The sequence below is a fragment of the Silurus aristotelis genome, assembly GCF_946808225.1.
Source record: "Silurus aristotelis genome assembly, chromosome: 17".
NCBI classification, from domain to species: domain Eukaryota; kingdom Metazoa; phylum Chordata; class Actinopteri; order Siluriformes; family Siluridae; genus Silurus; species Silurus aristotelis.
In genome coordinates, this window is record NC_139590.1 from 9974451 (window position 1) to 9996950 (window position 22500).

General features: G+C 38.0%; 2 protein-coding genes across 7 annotated transcripts in view; both read right to left on the reverse strand.

The window, feature by feature from the left end:
- hoxb2a (homeobox B2a) overlaps positions 1 to 3976 on the reverse strand; it is a 4482-nt gene extending 506 nt beyond the window's left edge. The window contains 3 exon segments of the mRNA XM_083566341.1: positions 1 to 104; positions 107 to 727; positions 1514 to 3976. The exon segment at positions 1 to 104 is cut by the window's left edge and continues 506 nt beyond it. Coding sequence (XP_083422467.1) covers positions 61 to 104; positions 107 to 727; positions 1514 to 2012 — 1164 coding nt within the window. The 5' untranslated portion in view covers positions 2013 to 3976 and the 3' untranslated portion in view covers positions 1 to 60.
- A 411-nt stretch (positions 3977 to 4387) lies between these two features.
- Positions 4388 to 22500, reverse strand: part of hoxb3a (homeobox B3a) — a 47292-nt gene continuing 29179 nt past the window's right edge. The window contains exons 1-4 of one of the 6 annotated variants that reach the window (XM_083566339.1): positions 20483 to 20966; positions 13493 to 13556; positions 7232 to 7829; positions 4388 to 6649 (exon numbers count right to left, since the gene is read on the reverse strand). In XM_083566339.1, coding sequence (XP_083422465.1) covers positions 5889 to 6649; positions 7232 to 7721 — 1251 coding nt within the window. In that variant the 5' untranslated portion in view covers positions 7722 to 7829; positions 13493 to 13556; positions 20483 to 20966 and the 3' untranslated portion in view covers positions 4388 to 5888. The other 5 variants (XM_083566337.1, XM_083566336.1, XM_083566338.1 and 2 more) reach the window with 5 other exon arrangements.

Consider the following 22500-nt stretch of genomic DNA (forward strand, 5'->3'; position numbering starts at 1 on the left):
TCTATAGTACAAAGAGTACTTGTAAACAAGTCAAAATCCTCTTCGGAAAAGTCTACGGGACTATCCAGCGAGCTTTGCAGACTGGGCGATAAAGCGTCCGAAATCTGTAGGCAGGAGTCAGCGGAAAAGAAATTCAGGTCCGCTAGTGAGTTGGCGTCCTGCGGCTGTGTGAAGGCGTTCTCTGGCATTTCCTTGTGCGGCTCCACTATTGTACGGGGGTTATCGGCTGTGGGTGTCGGGTACGTGGGTGAGTGAACCGCTGTGTCAGGGCCATCTGCCGACTTGGTCTGTATTGGCTGACTTTCATCAGGCGTGGGGTGTGTATTGTCAGCACCGTTACTGAAGCAAGAAGCCGAAAGCGACGGCTCACTCTCGGATGTACTGGCCGAACTAGAACTGGATGCTGCCGGACCGGACGTCTCCGGTGGCGGGTTAGGGAAAGGCGAGGCTGCGTCTGAGCCTTCGAGTGGCTCGAAAGCGCTAGACTCGCCTTCTTGTCCGTCTCGGTGGTGCGTCGTTTGTCGCTTGTGTTTCATGCGACGATTTTGAAACCACACTTTGACCTGGCGTTCGGTTAGATCCAAAAGGGCTGCAATTTCGACCCTTCTGGGCCGACAAAGATATTTGTTAAAGTGGAACTCCTTCTCCAGTTCGAGTAGTTGTGTGTTGGTGTATGCTGTCCTCAGACGACGAGAACCACTGCCATTGTCCAACCCGACTTGGATTTCTGGGAAAGGAGAAATTAATTTAATATTCATAAATATCGTAGGAGCATTTAACATTTGTCTGGTTTGGTCATAACAACTGGATTTTGCAGTGTACATGCGTTAAGCAAGCAAGCTCCTGTTTTTTTTTCCAGTGCTTTCTCGTTACATATTGATAGTTGGAACCAAAATGGCTACCTCAAGCCAAGACACGGTTATGAATAAATGTCTTAAAGACTTCACTAACCTGCGGACAATTTTCTTATCACACATTTTATAAACACAATGATTCCCAATGAATGCACCAATAATGAAAGAAGGGGTGCGAGTATTAATGTACATGTTTTATAGACAATATTCGCCTAAACTACAATAACCAAGCTGCTTTTATAACAATATAAAAACGACTGAATAATTCGGATGGATTTTACAATATATAAATAATAGTCTTTTGAAACGAATAATGATTCATGTTATCAATATGGCTTTAGCTAGTGTGCATGTTAATATGTGCATTACTTAATGCTTTTAATGCAACAAATATTATCGGGGACAGTCATGTATAGCACATTTTAGGTCTGTAAAAAAGAATACTTTTTCCCCTTCAGAATGGCAGTCAAATCGTTACATGTAGGTTCAATAAACAGTCGTATGTCAAAATAATAATAATAAAAATAAAAATAATAATAATAATAATAATAATAATAATAATAATAATAATAATAATAATAATAATAATGAACAGCAAAAATGAAAAAATAAAATAAAATAAAATAATAATAATATAAGGAATAAGACTGTGTACTGACCTGTGGGGGACTCTAGTCCTGCGGTATTGAAACCAGATGATGCTGGGGAGGGAGAGGCAGCTGCAGTTGGTGCAGTGGGTGCTGCTCCAGGCTTGGGGTATTTCTTCGACGACTTCTTTTCCTTCATCCATGGGAACTCGTGTGCAAGGGGGCCGCCGGTCGTGGCTGAAGCCGGGACCTGCTTCTGCTGCGTTGGCGTGGTTTGCGACCGGAGCTGGAGGCCATTAGAGGCGGTTCTCTTATGGCTCCTCGGTCGCGCCTGGTTGCCTGTGCAAGGACTTAGGCTGGGAATAGTGTGTTCGAAAGGAGGTGGAATTACTGTCGAGTCCTTGATTGATGAAGTTTGAAATGACTCCAGGACAGCGGGGAAAGACGTCAGGCACTCAGCAAGGGAAGGCTGGCTGTTGATAAACCCAATCTCCCTCTCAAATTCAAAATTCATCGCTTTGCCTAAGCAAAATGGGCGGCCAGCGTCATAAAAAATACACAAAAATAACATCCAAAATGCGCGGTTTTATTTAGCGCTCTCCCCACGACTGTTTTTGCAGGCTTTAATAATTGGTGATATTACTAGCGTATGGGGACCAGAGTCTACTAAGCTGAGGACTATGGGCGAATTTGCAGCCAATTCCTGGTCACATGACTAGTCGCAACCAATGGAAATACGGGGCCTGGTGGTAAAAGAAAGTATTATTTTCTATATAGATCAAATATTCAAGATCACATAATTCCCACGTTTGGTGTATATAATCAAACTGGGTACGGTTGCCATGTGCTTGAGTGTCCAAAGGTGTGGGTGGTTAAGTAACGTCTTCACTTAGACAATAGCCATATGAATAAAGGGCTTTGGGTGATGTAAGCCTGAGGCCTTAAATGCCTGTTAAAAGCATATCCACAATATGGCTAACTGCGAATTTTAACATAGTCATTAATCTTAAAAGTTTTGACAAGAGTAACAGACAAGAACTGTATCTATAAGCTGTCAATATTTATGTGTATGTGTGTATATATACTATTTCTCCTGTGTAGGCTAAACAAACTGGGATGTTTCTGAGAGATTTTAGAGGCTGAACATTACATAGAGCGCCGCGAATAAGCATTGTGTAGCCTAGATTGACTAATTTACAGCTTTCCAACTGCTATGAGACTTCTAAAACTGGGGACCGTTGTGCATGTAAGTTTGCAGCAAAATTTTAAATCATTATTTCAAACGATATTTTCTCAGTTTTTATTTATTTTGATGTTAAGGTGAAGTTGCACAAATTTTATTGTTACAAAATTATAGTTTCTATTAATAATAATCATAAATAAAACGTTTTAAACAGTTGTAAAATCTAAAAAGTTGAATTACGCCATAGGCTAAAATATGTTCAATGATATATAGTTGAGGTTTTGTTTTGTTTGTTTTTTGTTGTCGAACCATCCCGCATGAGGAAAATACGTTGTACTTAAACTTTGGTTGAATGGTTCGATATAAAATTTGGTTGTTAAAATTAAAATAGTGATGTTTTCAGAGAGAGAGAGAGAGAGAGAGAGAGAGAGAGAGAGAGAGCATGAGAGAGAATAACACATGGGCTATATTCCGTAGTGAAGAAGCAGTGGTGATCAATCTTTTCGCCGGCAAAGCGCTTGACAGGAACCACCCTCAAGAATTCGCCTCTTCACTCCACGGCTACAACAAAGAAAGCGCTTTTATTTCCCGCGTAGACTTTCGTATTTTATGGCTAAATTAATTCACCTAAATCTTAAGGCGTCTTTTTATGTAATGCTTAAGTATGGAATTGTTTCCGGTAATAAAATCAGGAAGGCCGCGTGTATGTCCAGAGGTCTGAAAATGTCTTGAATTGCTCGCAATTCTTTTCGGTGTTATCCTTGGGAGGAAGCAGAGGAAAACATAAAAATGTGTGTGGGTGTTTGGGTATTAAATGGGTATACAAAGCACTCTGTGGCCAGTGAATATATAGCGGATCAGTTCAAGAGGTCTACTAACAGATTGGATTTAACTGCAGATTATATCGATGTTCCTTTTATTTATTTTTATTTATTTTATAACCACAAAAAAAATCGGAAATATCGTTATTTGTGAGTTTTCTTTCAAAAGGGTAATTTGGGAAATGTTTGAAAGGTTATTACATTTTGGTTGTATATTCTCTCTCTCTCTCTCTCGCTCTCTCTCTCTCGCTCTCTCTCTTTCTATTTATATATTTATCTATCTATCTTAGTCCGCATTATTTTTTTTAGCTTGATATTTTCGCCTTTATCTTACAATGTGCAGAACTGTATCCATAACCTGAAAGATAACCACTGCATTTTTTTTATAGAGGCAGCTAATGTAGCGCGTTAGCTTCACTGCAAGACATATTATACCATCACCCCATATAGCCTAATCACTTTCATGCAAATTATTTACTATATAATATTTAATTTTTAATGATTCTTTTTTTAAGCTCGACCTAATTATTTGTACAGTACTTTCCTGTTTTTTTGTTTTATGGTCGAAAAAATAAAAACAATGTTCCAACTTTTTGAAAATTCTGATTTGATTTAATTCTAACTATATTGTGTTCAATAAATTAAATCTTGGAATCCAGGTTCTATAAATCCTACAAGTTTTGATGATGACTTTTGATGTACTTTGTGAAATTCGTTCTTTTTAAGCTCTGAAAATAAACCGAGTAAATGGACTGAGTTGACCTTTGCTCACGAGGCACGACCTGCCGGATACTTTTAGAAGCCACGAGGAGACAAACACCGGTGTGTGTGTGTGTGTGTGTGTGTGTGTGTGTGTGTGTGTGTGTGTGTGTTTACCACGCAGCGTAGAGGATGGGTGGGCATAAATCACTGTACTAAAGAACTGCAGGACTAGAATGAAAATGATTAACATAATATTTTATTAAAGAATTGTTGAACAGCCAACTCTTAACAAGAAAATCAAAGTAACTACAAAGAACAAAAAGTTTTTTCTTAAAAAAAAAAGAAAAAAAATGTTTCGCTATACTGTCTAATTTCCGACTATGCTGGAACGGGTTGATTCCTCTGTTCGCACCCTGTACAAGTCAAGTCGTTTATGTACAAGGGTAACATAAACCTAGGTTACTCTAGAAATACAATAACCAAAATTAGTTACAATGACAAGAACACAATGTCTTTTCCTTATAACAGGTAAATACTAAAAAAGTACACTTTCTCGATATAAATACATGAGGGATAAATAATTAAAAAAAAGTATTTAAACTGGCTATAACAAATAAATATATATTTATGAATGTTCGTTTGAACACATACCGAAAGACGCTGATTGAAGGTCTTTCGCTTCAAAATAAGATTTACTTTTTTCCTTATCCATCAAAATGTAAACTCTAAGTGCAACAATGATGCCCAGTCGAGAAAGCATTATGTGTAAACCGAAACGTTTACACCATTGCTTGACATCTCGGGCATGCATTTTGTTCATTTATACCCTGTTTCCACGTTAAGTCAAGACATGATAAAATGTCTGTCTTTTTAATTAGTGAAGACTAATGTAAGCAAACTCAATAAATGGGGGAGAGAGAGAGAGAGAGAGAGAGAGAGAGAGAGAGAGAGAGAGAGAGAGAGAGAGTAGGGGCAAAAAATGAACAGGGGGACGAGGGAGGGGGCACAACCATTGAAAAAGGTAGGGGCGACTATGTATTGACTAAATTCTCAAATGGCCTTCCATACCCTGTACCAATTTAGTAAGTTTTATCCAATTCTAGGCGCTTTACGAGAGGAGGCCCTACGCAGTATTCAATTTATCAATCCGATAAAAAGTATAGATTGACGTTTTACACGTAAAACTCTTACGTACACGTTTTTGATGGTTTTAGGTAAGGGGTGGGGGGCAATGACGCTTTAGCGAGTCTGTCAAACAAAAAAAGAGGTATGTGGAAAAAGGGAAGTGAACAAAAACAATCCAGTGGTTTCCTAACGCCGGTTTCAAGTGTTCGCTACGCTCCACCCTCAAGCACGTTTTACAGTAAAGAACTCGGCGATAGGCTGACAAAATACACGCATGCCAATGATGGCGTAAAGGGAGTCACACAAGGTCATAGAGAAAAATAATCTATAAATTGATTTACACTATCCACATTAACCCACTATTCATCATCTTTGTTTTAGTAGAGCTTTCAGAACTATGCATTCAGAACTGATTGTGAGATGTCTTCTGAACAAATGAATGTGCTCACAGGCGAATTAAAGGACAACATCAACACCAACTGTTGTGATTGAAACGGCAAGAAACCACTGGATCATCTTTTCAACCCCATTGCATCATCCCCTGGGTTCGTGTTTGCTCGTGTGTTTGTGTTTTCCTTCTATTTTAATTTCTATTTCATTTTCCCCCCCAAACCTGTTACAGATGCGTCAACTTGGGTGCTTCTTGAATTCTACCCTGAGAAGGATGGTGCGCTGACAGATCTGTGTATGTCGGATGTGTGTCGCACGGTCCGTGGTGCTGGTTAGCCGACATCTGCGTGGCACCGTTGTAGTCCATGCTGGCAGATTGGTGATGTGGCAGGTGGTTGAGGCTGTACATAGATGGCCCAGTGGCAGGCATGGCATCCACATAGTTCCCTCCTACGTACACAGGGCTGCCCTGCATGTTAGGTGTCCCATAGTTGCCACTGCTACCCTGTAGCCCATGTGGGTCATATTCTGGTCCTGTGTTGCCATACTTCTGTTGCGAGGGACAACCTTTCATGGAATTTTGATAGGATGATGACATGGCATACGCGTTTTGATGAGGCTTGGTGAAAGATGGCGGCGACGGCGCGTCATAGCTGCCCATTGAGTGCATGGAGTTCATAAAGCCGGCTGAGGACTGCATTGGCAGGGGTGGGCTTCCGGTTGGTGATGGCCCCCCTGAGGAGGAGCCCATCCCTTTTGACTTTTGATCCTTCTTGTACTTCATGCGCCGGTTTTGGAACCAGATTTTGATCTGCCTTTCACTGAGGTTGAGAAGATTTGCCATCTCTACGCGTCGAGGCCGACACAAGTACCGATTAAAATGGAACTCTTTCTCAAGTTCCACAAGCTGTGCGCTCGTGTAGGCTGTGCGCGCTCTCTTAGAAGCCGCGGAACCCGGAGGGCTTTTCTCGCCGCCACTGCTCTCCGCTGGGTTGGGAATGAAATAAAACATAATTACTACAAGCGGCAATTGAATGCATCGTTCTTCTTAATAAAACAGGCCACGAAAAAATCTACCCCTTGATACTGGTTGTCAACACTTCATAACTGGCATTTATTAATAGATGCGTGTCCTAACACTGACCCCGTATATGTAAATTGTATTATGACCAAAAGCCCACGGCCAGTCGTACCGTGCAGTAAGCTAGAATATTTGTGGTGATTGTCGTGCACTACATTTGCCTTTAAAGATAACACAAGAACTAGGCCAGTGTACAACACATCTTTCGCAAATTGTGCACGTGGTCATGAGAATCGTTTAGGAATTATTTTTTTGCAGAACATACTTTGACATTTCTACAGCATTGTCTGTATAAACATTTGCTAATGTCAATAACATAACATAACATAACATAACATAACATAACATAACATAACATAACATAACATAACATAACATAACATAACATAACACCTATATGCTGGTCAACATCTGCCTGAGACATGAGAAGCAGGTGGGGTTGGGAAGGGAGTAATCATTAAATGGTAACGAGTGGTTGGCACACACACCATTAGCTGAACTTGCGCTAGGAGAGTTGGTTTTTTGCTTGGTGTTCTGACGTGACTCTTTCATCCAGGGGAAGATCTGCTTGCTGATGGTCGGGTTCTGGGCAAGTGTGGACGACTTGGCTGAGGATTTAGTAGTACCTCCGCCTCCTGCCCCACCACTGCCGCTACCACCCGGCTGCTGGGGGGCACTAGATCCAGTTGGGTTCACCGAATTTTGAGGAGGAGAAACCTGGGGAGGTTGGTGGTGTTCAGATGGTAAACTTGGACGCATACAGCTCCCATTAAGCTCTTTCGTCTTGGCGTGCTGTGATTGTGTGGGTGCGCTAGTGCCTAGCGACTGCAGTGAGCAGGCAGACCTCTGATAATCGCCGTCAAGGTGTGCCGAGCTCGGGAAAGCCGCTGGCTGGGCCTCATAACTGAAGCCATTGGCCCCCTGATACGAATAACCTCCGAATAATGTCGAGTTGTCGTAGTAGGTGGTTTTCTGCATTTCCAAAATTCGCGTTACCGGCTACCAGGGTCCTGACGACCTTCTGGAAGAACATTGGCACCCGGTATCACGTGACGGTCTTTTTCCAACGGCCTCTTGGAAGCTGACCTGAAAGGTTATAAGAGGCACATAATAAGAGGGGTGCAAGGTAAATCCATCTTACTGCGCTGAAAAGCGCTATGACATGAATAGCGCGTTCCCACAATGCGGCTTGCAGATGCTACGTCGGGCAACGCTGGATTGCAATTTTTCCTCTAGGTCTTTCTTTTACACACTCTTATCAACAAGAAAACAACTGTGCAGATTTTTAGAAACATCATTTTGTTTTTTTATATCTTAAAACCATTTTGAACGATTAAATTACTTATTGTATCTGGTGAATGTTATTTTAACTTGAACGATTGTTTGGCGACATTCTCAAATGTAAATTATTTGTAATAATAAAATATTTTGTCACATTGTGGTTAATAAAATATATATTTGGTTGCTTGTTTGTTTACATTTAATTTCCTGAATACTTTTGTACATTTCATTTCTAAAGGCCAGTCGTTATATTTTGGTTTCTATTAGTTTTTAAAGTAAAAAACGTTTAATTGTAAAATTATGTTTTTAAATACTATTATTTCAACCCAACAGAAAAGAACACTGAACAGAATGCCGAATTAATCATAATAATAATAATAATAATAATAATAATAATAATAATAATAATAATTATTGTTGTTGTTGTTGTTGTTGTTGTTGTTGTTGTTGTTGTTATTATTATTATTAATATTATTATTATTATTATTTGGTGGATCTGGTATTTATAGTAGGGTTTTTGTTGTTGTTTTTTTGCTTGTTTGTGCTGCTGTTTTTTTTAAGCCAACCGAGGACAACCAAAGCTAACCAAAGAAAAGCATATAGGCTCATAAAAGACCTGGGCTCTACAAAATGTTTTTAGCAGTCCAGACAAATCAATGAATATGTCTCATGCATAGAGGCCATTTCCAGAGGGCTTTCTCGAGTTACACACAAATGTATTTGGTCAACAATAAAACCCCCCAAAAAACGGCATTGTTAAGGTGTGGGCTCCTCAAACGTGGCGAGGAAAGACGTCCCCGGAAGCTCTTTCTAAATATGATTCATCATGCTCGCTGAACCAAAATAGACTATTCTAATCCCGGAAATAGTCAAAGACCTCTTCTCTTTGGGTTGGGGTGGTTGAAAGGAGAAGGTGGAGTGTATTCTCTTAAACACTTACAGGTACCAGCTCTCTATTTAAAGCTAGTGGTCAAGTAAGAATCATCAAATATATTTTTTTGTAAAATGATAATACTGTTATCCAGCGTTTCTGTTAACATTTAAACCATGTATACATATCAACACCTTCAAATGCAAACGAAACCAATAATATCATTTATAAAACACAGATGATTGTATATTTCATTCAAAATTACCAGGATTACATATATATACTCGCATGATGTCTGTAACGTAAACTACTGGTTGCTTACACTAAATAGTTACAGCAAGTATTTGTGCTAAATTGCAAAACGCATATAACAAACATTGCGTTTCATTTAAAAACAAGCATTAATATTAATATAATTAGAAATAATATTACAATTTCTACTAAAGAAATGTTTTAAAATCTGTCAGGCATATATATATATATATATATATATATATATATATATATATATATATATATATATATATATATATAGAGAGAGAGAGAGAGAGAGAGAGAGAGAGAGAGAGAGAGAGAGAGAGAGAGAGAGAGTCTAAAATATGAGCTTGCAACTGTGGTTGTCTATATAATAATAATTGAAGCATTTATTTTTAACATTAAAATGTTAAAAATGTAAAAAAAAAATATAGAACGAGGCAAGATTTAGATGGGTCTGATCCTATAAGTGAGAACATGAACTTTTGAACATCAATTCTTAACACGTCACAAATGAAACTCATTCATCTTTGATGAGGACGGACGGAATACATGTAATTGTGAGACAGAGAGAGAGAGAGAGAGAGAGAGAGAGAGAGAGAGAAGAGAGAGAGAGAGAGAGAGAGAGAGAGAGAGAGAGAGACGGACCGACAGACAGACAGGAAGAGGGAGGAAGAGAGGGAGGGAGGGAGAGAGGGAGGGAGGGGAAAAAGTACTAGGCCTATAGATATGAAATCATATCGTAGTTCCTTTCAATAGAACATGTAATGTCCTGGCCGTCTTGTTACGGTAACACAATAACCAACTTTTCTCTAGATTTAACCTTAACAAGATTACAGAGTCAAGAGGATGTGGTTGGAAGAAAGGGCTAACCCGTGAAACGTCAACAAAACAACAGGGGAGAACATCGCTTGGGCGCCCCTTAGCTATCGGACACGGAAATTTCTATACAGAGCAGATCGAAATAATACAATAACAGAACAATACTTTGTATGTAAACCAATAAGAGTATAATGTAAAGCCTCAGTCTTGTTTTTTTTTAATAGAGCCTACACTGATGCAGAAAATGGCCGGGACATGCGATTTCTATATGAAATAAAACAGTGTCACTCGAGACCGTTTGTGGAAATCTCGGACAGTGGCGACACTTTCCAATTGTCGATTATCTATACAACATTTGAATCGCACATAGCACGTATCGTCCATAAATCACTCAAATAATACACGTACAATTTACACCAAAGTGAGTGGTTCAATGTCCAGACCGAAGGCTTTCGCTGATACTAAACAAAATGCGAGCCTAAAAACGAATATGTTCGACTATCAAACGATCTTGAGGGGTAAAAAGAGGACTGCTGCCTGGAAGCTTAACGCGGTGTGAACTCTTCTTGAACCGTGTTTGCAGTCGTATGGTCATAAATCACTAGGACACGCATACCGCCATTCACAAACTGATAGCCTATTTCAAACCATCTTACCTTAGCCTCTGACAAACGACGTTCGAGCAGTCACCATGTTTTTTTTTTTTCACATTCGGTCAGTCCGGGAAATGAAAAACCCGAAAGCTCGTCCTCGTTTCGATGTTCCAGCCAGTAAGAGATTGTCATACAGCGGGTATGGCGAGCACGGTTGGCCCGCGCCACAGTGCGGGCGCTCCTGGTTTGGTCTCCTTGACTGGCTTAGGGGAAGACGATTTAAGCATGAAAGATCTGAGGTATGCGAGGAGAACGGCAAATGGACAGGCAGCGCTGCTCCTGGCCGCCCTGTCGACTGGTACGCCCTGCTCGCTGATAACAATGGCCTCAGATTTCGCTTCCTTCACCCTCTCTCCTCTCACTCACCGTGCAAACCCGAACATCATAATCCGAAAGGGTCTCTCGACTCCCCGACGCCACATTTCCCCGTTGTCTTTCGGATGCTGGCATTTGTGCGTGTTATTTTCGCACTTTCCTCCCCATTTGGTGGATTGTTGTATTGTCATCACAGGCCTCTCCGGCTGTTTGGAAATAACGGGGGTGGCTTTGAATGTGCCAGGCGCAAGCGTTAATCCCCATCAAACAGCGTCACCAGTGAGAAATTATGCTAATTGCAGGCGAGCAGGACAGGAGGACCCTAACATCAAATCCACCTCTTTTTTTATCCCACTTCTTACTAGCTGAGGTGTCAAGCAATGCTCATTCGTCATTAGATCAAAAAAGAACATGAAAAAAATAATTTGTTTTCCTTAATTAATCCATCGGTACATGTAAAAAAAACCTGATTTTTGCGTCGTTGGTCGTCGGTTAGATTTAGACAGAAAGCGAATTCTGTCTGCGTTGTTCCATGTTTTCCAACATAACTTGTACAACTTATGCGCAAAATATGAAAACAGGTTGGGAGGGGTTGGAGAACAAGAGAACAGACAGGAGACGTACTTGTAAGCGAGGGAGGAGTGTGAATACAAAGCATACAAATAGATGCTAGATGATTTTTTTGTATATATTTAACCACACCGATGAGTCCCGATCACACAATTGAAATTTTACTAAGGAGCACACTTTAAAAATGCACCAGTGGACTGTTTAATATAACTATAAGCGGCACGTGGAAGTAGTGGGACTCTATTAGTAAATCAATATGAGGAAATATACAAAAAAAAAGTCGAAGAGCAAAATGGAAATAAAATATTATGTTTTAAAGTCTCTCTCTCTCTCTCTCTCTCTCTCTCTCTCTCTCTCTCTCTCTCTCTCTCTCTCTCTCTCTCTCTCTCTCTCTCTCTCTCTCTCTCTCGTATTTTTATTATTCCGGACACCCTTATGGCTAAGATTTATGACTTCTTCCACTCGCCGACAGCTGTAAACAGTCAATTGTTAAAAGGTGATTTGCAAATAGATACTTGAATAGAGAACATCAGCAATTATGTGGGAGGAAGGCAGGAGGCAAAAATGTAGGTGTCTGCAACTCTTTTCGTTAAATCCATTGTCCTCAACTTTGCAACTACCACTAAATGTTTGACGGATCCACTCAAAAGATTAGTAATTAACTAATACGTGGGCTGAAGAAAACGTTATTCTAATAACACAACTTTTTTTTATTTTATTTTTTTATAAAATAACATACGTAAACATTCTTATACGATGGGAAATGTGTGGATTGTTTCAGCTTAGCGGTTTTGAAATTGAAGGTCTGTTTAAGGCTTTTTATTTATGTTTTCATGGGATGTATTTCGTAGTGTCGAGTTCTGGATTATAAAATATAAATGAATTAATATTTTACATAAACAGGCCTAAACTGCACATTCAAAACGTAAAGCCAACTTGGCAGCTTATTAATAAATACAGTATTTTAATCTAATTAAATTTTAAATTTATTTGGAACGATATAGGGATTAGCGATTGAACTGTAAACAACAGAATATTCTATATATATTATAATTAATTCTATATTTTTCGTGTATATACAAGTACATACATACATACATACATACATACATACATACATACATACATACATACATACATACATACATACATATTTTTATGTATGTTTTTAAACAGTCTGTATAATATGAATAGGATATAATCCGAAAAAAAAGCGAAATTGTGTTACCCTGTTTTACAGAATTGTAAATATCCATGTCATTGGAACCCTTGCAAATGGAAAAATAATTACTGAGCTGTGGTTGAAATTGTCGTCTTTGTGTGTTTATTTACACATAAGAAAACAGGCTAAGAATGTTATTACAAGTCGCTGCACGATTATTTGCCTTTTAAATCCTGAAATTCTGAAAGTTTTCAGGGATATAACCCTTGTCTATATTTTATTTATAGCCGTTTTTTCTATAATATTTTCAAAGCATTTCTTTAATATCATTGCAATGCAAGAAAAGTAAATGTTTTTGGCCATATGGCCATTGCAGCAGCACTAAGGACATGCACACAAAGGATTTTAATTGATTAATCGTTCTATACAGATCATAAAGATTGAGGGGATTTATTAACAACTTCATTAAGAGTGCCTCCATTTAATATCATATAATATAGTAGAACGCTTTAGTGTATATTGTAAACGTTGCATACGTTAAATAAAAAATAGTCCACTTTTATTTATTTTTTCTAATAAAATAAAAAAAAATAAGACACTTAATGCATCTAAGTAAAAACAGGAATAAGTCTTGCTTACTTCGAAGTCAGCATTATTTCAAATCGGTTAATACTGGTTACAAATTTCAAATCAATATTTCCCATTATAGACTATCAATGCAATGGCTCGGGCATAACAAGAATGTGTTTCGTTAAGCATGTAATCGGAAAGATATTATATACATTCATATTTTACAGTAAAAAAAAAAAGGATAACTTACCGAGATAACGTCTTTCACGTCTAGATTTTATGCAAGAATACAGCTTCCAGATACCTCGATGGTACTAAAGGTATACATAAAAACACAAAAGATGCCATCAAAACATGGAGCAATTTTTTTTTATTTATAAACCTTTAAAGCCATTTAAGAGTTGACGCTGCTACCGTACCGGTATATATTTCGAGGCCTTTGCAGACAAAAACATAGAATTCGCATCAACAAAGAGCCAGAATTTGTAGAAAATTATATTTAGAAATTCGTATATCATTATTTCGTTTCAGAGTTTAAAAACAAAACTTTAGAAGTGCATTTTAAAAAGAAGCATGCTTTAATTTACGGATAAGGAATTCATTACATATATGGTATGCATATTTGATTTTAAATGAACCTAAATCAAATATGAATTGTTCAATAATAAACAACCAGTTTAACATAAGACATTTTGTTCTGTAATTCAAAAAGACAACAACAATAGCAGCAGAAACAATATAACTACTACTAGTAATAATAATAATAATAGTAATACTACTACTACAACTACTACTAATATTAACAACAATAATAATAATTAATATTATTATTATCATTATAATAATCCATAGTTGTAGTGCAAATAAAGAAATAATGAAAATAAAAACATTTACAAAAGCATCAAGCGTTATTTCGTCGACCATAAAACGTGAGCCCCACCATTCTGGTCAAAAATCCTTCCTTAAAATAGTTTCTAATCCAAACGAGAACCTTAGAGAATCGAAACTGGATATACATTAGGCAATGGCCTAAGTAGAAATGGAATGAAATGGCCTTGCTTGTCTGCATAGTAGCGCTTATTAAAAGTGGAATAAAAACGTTGGACTCTCCCGTTCGCCGGCTCCTGACAGCTACCCCAAACACATAAATCAAAACGAGGATTCCCCCGACCTCCCCGACTCTGCGGCCTATAGCGCTATAAAGTTATTTATTGCATCCCCGCACTCACGCACGCCGTTGGCTCGCGTCCATCCCCGGCGCCCTTTCAAATACTAAACGGGCAGTTTTAGGTGGTTTTCGTCCCTGCTAACACGCCAACAACTCGCAGTCTTTCTGTACTAACGTAAAGTTACCTAGAAAGTGAAGGGTGATCCTTCCCCCGCAAGCACGAACGCTGCTGCGCTCAGAACAAAGGGAGGAGGCAGCTTCCAGCCAGAAGAGCTGATGAGCCAATTTTTAGTGGGGGAATTGGCCAGGAAAGAAGCAAGACATCAACGAGATTTTACTCGAAACAGAACCAGACTGAAATCTCCAGAATGAAAGCCTCCAGAATGTTTCGATTATTGCGAAGGGTATCGAAAAACGGACAGTAACAACTGCGGGGCTCGCCTCGGTTCATTTCTGCAGGCTTTGCAACAAAGGGCTCCTGCATAATTTATCAAAATGCATATTAAGTGGATGCACAGGCTTTTGGGAGCTAAGGTCTCTTTACCAGACACAGATTTTTCAGTAAAGGCAATGCTTTGCTCAAATCCCATATTACAGACATAACACACTCGAAGAACAGTTCACATAGTAAACGTTTAACGTCCAACTTTAGTGGCAATCTCTCTCTCTCTCTCTCTCTCTCTCTCTCTCTCTCTCTCTCTCTCTCTCTCTCTCTCTCGCTCACTCACTTGCTCAATCGCTGGCTTTCCAACTTGCTACGACTTTAGCTTACCTAGACTTGCCTACAACACACTTTAACCTAAAGCAAAGCGGAAAAGTCTATATACTCTGGAGTCCATTTGTCTAGTTCGTTTAAGCAAATGTGACAACTTTGGTTTAAGATGAAAAAACGAGACCTATATATCTTCTTTTCAAAAGCATTCTGACGGATGACACGGAGCTTTCAACACACCAAACTTGCAAGCGTCCAATCTAAAATGTTAATGGAGGCAAGTGCTCTGAGAGCAGTGGGTTTGGTTTCTGACACCCACACATTTAGGCTCATATTATATAAATGCCCGAATTGAAATGAGCTCTCATTCGAGCACTGACCTTCATAAACGGTCGGTTCGATCCTCACTGAACATCAAGAAATGTAAGCTCTAATTATTAGTATACGCGTGTACGCCATAACCATGACAATAAGCGTTGTATGGGGATTTATTTTACTTTCATTAAAGAGTATATCTTTTCACAGAGACATTTCACTTTTTCTGTATTGCATATATCATTTTTATAGAGATGGCCTATGATAACCTGGTGCACAAGTGCTTTACACAGTTTGCGCTGCTAAAAACTAAAATCGATGGTTTTAAAAGAAGTTAATTTTTAAAGACCGACAAGCCTCTACATGGGTAATATTTAACTTGGTCTCAATAGAAAAACACAAAGAGGACGATTGGAGGAATCTGGGTCAACTGAGTCTCATGGCCTCTGGGCTTGAAAAGTGCCAGTTCCACGAAATATGACAAACGACTCAAGAGGCCTCGATTTCATGTGCTAGTAGTCGTATTGGCACTTCGCCTTTCTTTAATACAAACCTTAGATTATAGCGGGGTAAATGGCCAATGTGCAAGGCACTGAAATTACATTTTCCATCTCAAACAAACTCATCTATACATTTGAATAAACATGCAAGTGGCGATTGGTGAATGAAAATTAAGTTTGTGTGCCAATGCAAACAAAAAATGATTTCCGTAAGTACTCACCAGAATGAAAGAAAAAAAAACCTTATACTACCTTTATACTATACAAAGTATACATTTATGGCATTTGGGAATATGACAGGTATTGCACCTGTGTTAAGTTTGTAAATAACCTAATATTCTCAAAGTTCTTGTGCTCTGTCAGAGATTTGTGATGAAATCAATTCAATCATAGTGACATACAATTTTGTGGTTTACTCTGAACACATTATTTACAAAGCATAGCCCATTCGATTACAATATAAGTTTACTTTTTCGCTAACTGTGATAAGCACAAGAATACGTGAAGTCTTGTATGTAAATCTTAAAATGACTAGCATGTTTCCCCCAGAATAGCATTATTAATAGAGGAAAAGATTAGAAGGCATATCGAAATATAAGTTGAGTGTGTGTACGAGGCATATCAAATGTTATACAAAAACAAGTGATGCACTTATTTCGTGAGCCTAATTAGTAAAACTAAATAAACACTTACATTAGTTAAAGAAAGTTAAACCATTAACATTAACTTACAGCCTGGCTCACACAATGACTTTAGCTGGATTAAAACGTTATAATGTGACAAATACATGAATAAATATGTTCTGTCGGTTCAAGAATATATATGATCTTTTTTTATTATTATTTTTATATTGTGTCATATTCCTTGTTTTCAGCTATGTGGAGGAGCAACATGTGTCCGGTTTTCTGGAATTTTTTTTTTTTTCTTATTCTGGTTAACGGTGAAAGCATTTAATACACAGCTTTTAAAATAACGTTAATGAACACTTCATGTTAGTAAAACTTAAACACATATAGTCTTATTTCGCCATAAACCCAAGTAAACATACACAATGAGAACTCAGGTTTCAATATGATCATCCAGCTAGAGACTACAATTGAATGATTAGGCACCGCTTTGTTAAGTCAGATTCCGTTACATTTGAGATGTCATTTATTTTATCGAATAAAAAAAAGAACACAAATAGTGTTATAAGGTGTGCATTTTGGGGTCCCTGTAGCATAAATAAGGGGTGGGGGCATGAATCTAAACTGGGAGCTGCTTGAGTAAGCAATCCTTTCTTCGAGTCATAAATCACTAACGCATGCCCCCTTTTTCAAAAGTTTTAAAAGATGGTGTAAAACCTAGAGAAAACTAATAGAAAGGCAATATACAAGTAAAAGTAAAGAAGACCTTAAGAACACGTTTAGAACCTTAAACCCTGTTCAGTTACCTATTTAAAGACGTCTATCGTCAGCTGTTTGAAAACAAAAGGTTTTTCGAGCCTAGGCACACCCAGGGATGGCTCCAGCCTGAGATAATTAATGACTTGTCGGCAGAGAAGCTCAGGACACTAGGAAGAATCCAGGCATGTGGTGTCAGTTGGAGCTTGAAAACCTTACCTGACTTCCAGCATTCTTTCAGTCTCTTCAACGAAAATAGCCCTGGCTTTGGAATATTTGTTCAAGACGCCCATGGAACCGATGAACAAGTCACGGAATGTATTTTTCCGCAAAACTTTGTAAGGGTCTCAGAACGTCGCGAGCGAAAGCGTAGCCTTGTTGTTGTAATAAACGTCATACGAAATATTTAAAAAGAACTGTTTAACGTGTATATATTCGACATTTTGTATAGTGAAAAAACTTCCGCGTCTGGCCAGAGAGGTTGTCTGAACGCTTAACCTACTTAGGCGTCTTTATGAATAGTCTTTAGTGCACGATTTTTTTTTACTATCTGGAGAATTCCGGATTCCAATTCTCGGCGTGTGTCTCGTCAGAGACAGCAGTAACCAGCATGTGATTCCACCTCTACCGTCTAGCTGCCTTTCTGCTTCTCGCTGCCTGCGCGAAGCAGCGTGGATTGACATGGTGAACTAGTGAACCAGTGGACTGACAGAACACACAGGGTGGAGAAGACATCCTCTGCCCAATAGGGAACTGCACGGCTCCTGGGCCAACACATGGGACATATGGTCATTGCAACCTGGGGGCTTCGGCAAGGCGAACACAACTAGTCTCTTTTTGATAGATGGAAGATTTTCCGAAGTCAACCGACATTTTGGAAGAGTCCTAGCTGCATGTTAAAAAATAGGACAAAGCTCGCTCTAAAATATGCTTCGATTAAACTTAGCAACTGAATTGCTTATTGTGTTTTGTTAGTTTGTTTTTTAAATGAGCATTTTTACAATTATTGTCAAATGATATGTTGGAAATTCGAAAGGTAAGCAAATGCACTTGGCCTTGTACATTGAATTCTTTGTGTGCTGGGTTGTTCAATGCACAGAGTTAGAATAAAAAACGACGCAAATCTCTCTCTCTCTCTTACACACACACACACACACACACGCACACGCACACGCACACGCACACGCACACGCACACACACACACACACACACACACACACACAAACTGAACGTAAAAAAGGAAACAAAGCGAAAAGCTCACCTATCTCTTCGGAACTATTAGGATAGCAAACGTACTACTTTGAGGCGCCACATGAAAATGGTCCCCTGACCCCGATCAAGAACTGAGTGAAAACAGTCTGCATTGGCTCTGGATATGTTTTCTTCACTTCTTATTTCATACTATTTCCCATGCGTTTTGACGGCAATCCTGTGCAGAGCTTTATGGATCAGCGCGAAATTTTATATTGATTTTTTAAAAAAAACTAGGACAGAAAACACATGAATAAGCTAAAATTAGCCAATGCTCAAAAAGCTTGATTGTATAAGGTTTGCCACACGATTAACTAAATATAATTTTATTTTCAAGTACAAAAATCTTCATTACCACTATCCTGAAAAACCTGATATATAAGAAGACGGTCGCCAAACAAAATATTTGTAACTAAATTTCATTATTTTATTGCGAAGAGCAAATTTATAGTTTGTAAAGTTCTCAAGATTCATTTTCAGAAATACATGGACAATATATTTTGCTGGTAGAATTGCAGTATCTGTTCCATTCTGTTGAATGATATATTTCAAAACTGATGTCACAATCCTTGTTCTCTTTTTTCAGGACTAGGCTTAATCTAAATTGTCTCACAACGCGTTAAGGTTCCGGTTTTAAACCTTTTTTGGTGTGTTAATCAATTGTTTAATTGTTTAATCAAAGTGATTTTTTTGTCTTTTTCTTTAAATCTGCAGTGTCGATATTATAATCCCCAATATTGGCGCTTTTATTTGTTAGTAGCTACATTGGTTTAATTTTTTATATAGCCACAATTCATAGAACCTTGCTTAGAGTCTGCTTTTTTTAAATATATTTTACGAGTAAGTATATTAAGAAAAATACTGCTCCAACTACTCGATTTGATATTTATGTATCATATTTTTATAGTAATAGTAAAATAAGTGCATGCTTGTATCAATGCTCGTTATTTTTACATTTTAACTTTACTAGACTGTTGCAAAGAACCCATCAGATAAGGTTACGTGCGCTTGTTTACCCCTAAAAGAAACGTGTCCGAAGGGCTTTAATAAACATGATCTTAAATGAATATAAAAATTATTTTTGACACTCGGCCCGGCAACAAAAATGCTACGGAAACTACATGTTTGAACGTGTTTACCCCCAACGGCCACATACTCTTTCTACTTTCTCTTTCTACAAAATGGTTCTCTAAGGAGAAACAAACAGACAAACAAAGTTAACACATCAATTGTGGATGTATTTATTATTTCTTATAAAATGTTTTTTTTAATAATATATATATATATATTATTTTTATTATTATTATTATTATTATTATTAATGTTCGAAATATTCATGGGGTCAATATTTGCAATGCCGTCCTAAAATATGCAATGGACGTCCTAATTCCGAATAAATCTCAGGATCCACGCTGACCAGGACAAGCTGATTACTGAAGATAAATGAATAAATTATTGTTATTATTATTCTTTTTTTTTTTTTGTAGACTGTTGTCCATCTCTAAACGGTGTTTTGTATCAGCGTGTAAAGTTTGTATTATAGTGTCATTAATAAATATTAATTCAATCACTTGTATGTAAAATAAATGTACCTGTTTTGTTTAAAACTCTGCGTCTCATTACTGCACGTATTGCACAAATATTGCACTCTCAAAGAAAATAGGCACACAATAACCAAGTTATGTGTATTGCAAAGAAACCTCCTAGTTTGTGTAGCCTACCTAGCAAAATAGAGACCCAATCTATTACTTTCAGCGTAATAACCACTGTGCAAGACACTATTATTTTATTTTCACTTGACACAGATAGTGATGACAGAAGCATATCACAGTGGCATATTTTTACATAGCTGTATATTATTAAGAGAAAGCAGTCTGTATTTTGCTATAAAACCGTAAATATGATACGTACACAAATGCGTGTAATCCAGTTCTGTGGCCTGGTAACTTCTTTGCTTAAATCCTCATAGGTCACCTGTAATAAGTTGTATCCGGGTTCTGTTTTTAATGTTCAGCTGAGACAGCCGACAGAAGACCACGTGTAAGACCTCTGGCTATAAATTTGCAGGCGGTCGCGAGGGCTTTTATGAGATTTACATACCTACGAGGTGGTTCCCGCATTGCCAAATTTAAACAGATTATCCTTTAATTGGTAAACTCATACGCAATACCCCAAGACCTAGAGCTACTTAACTTTAATATTATCCTTGATCCATTGTCGTATGACGCCTGCCACAATCACCTTAACACGAGCAGAGCGATACGGGCAAAGCTAGAACTATGTGGTGACATCTGAAAACGTAAAAGTAAGCTAAACGTGAACCCTTGAATTTTGTTTTCAATTCCGCGTATCACCGCTCGCCCATCATATTCCAAGAGAGATGATTTATTGCGAAGACGGTCATAAACAACGCAACTCACTCACAAATACACAATGGCAGCCCCGCTGCCGCTGACACACACCTCACTATAAATCAAGCAAAGTAGCTGGCTGAAAATATGGGAGAAGGGGAGAGAAAAAAAAGAGAGAGAGAGAGAGAGAGAGAGAGAGAGAGAGAGAGAGAGAGAGAGAGAGAGAGAGAGAGAGAGAGAGAGAGAGAGAGAGAGAGAGAGAGAGAGAGAGGAGAAGTAGAGATGGACATGCAGATCTAGGGAAAGGGTTATGGTAATAGTAAGCAAAAAAGAAACAAGAAGCCACAAACTATATATATATATATATATATATATATATATATATATATATATATATATATATATATATATATATATATATATATATATATATATATATATATATACATATATAAGCTGTATATAATAGGCTTCTTTGACATGAATTGAATATGGTGCGATGCAGTGACGTCTAGTTGTCAGTAAATTTCGAACGATGAGATGGGCTCTTCTGAGGCATGCAGGAAGACAATTAATGATGAGGATGGGTATTTCTGGATGATATTTACCACAACAAGAAATTTCAAATAAATGCAGGGAAATGGGCAAGCCTAGAAGAATGGCGGCGGTAGTGCTCGCGTGGTTCCCCGATTTATGGTATACTCACAAGCTCCAGACGGTGAGATGCTCCCCGTCCAAATTTGTTTTACTGCAGCCTCCGTGAGGGTCTCTGCCTTCGGTTTTTTTCGCTCTGCTATAGGGCTTGTTTTTAAAAGGGCAGTTGAATTTCACGTCAGACACTAGGAGACCATGTCTGCGATATTCCTGAGGAATACATATCTATTCTGCAACCACTGCATTAATTATTTAATGAATCACGTGACCAGGAGGGGGGATGGGGTACCTCGGCTTGCACGCTTGCGGGACCACTATGACCCAACACTCCACAGCTATACTCTAAGATGCTTTTGTTTCTGGCGCAGAATAAATAAATGTTACATGCATATGCCTTATGTTTAAAAGATTAGACGGTAAGTAATATATACTAAATCATAAGTGCAAAGAATGTAAAACTTGAAATTATATTTGTCTTCGACTTTTATCACAATGCATTTGTGGTGTTTTTAAATTCTTAGGTTTTTGTTTCTTCTGAAGTGCATTAAAATTTTTTATTTTTGCCATTTACCATTTAATTATCACTAGAATGTGAATTTATGTTTAACTTAAACCTGTAACAATATTGTCTTTATTTTTGTTGTTGTCAGAATAATTATATATACAGCAACTCGTTTGTGCACATACATAAAAATTGTATTCAATAAATATAAAATATATTCAATCATAAATTTGTCTTCCTAGAATCTGTGTATGATAGCAAGCCCTGTGACGAATGACTGTTGGAATTACATATATCACATTCACAGTTTTCACCATTACAACCTTGCAAGAACATTTAAGACAGCAATCAAGAATTATATGATCATTTATACAAAAACAAGTTTAGAGTACAACCAATGATGTCGGTTGTGTAAAATTGTG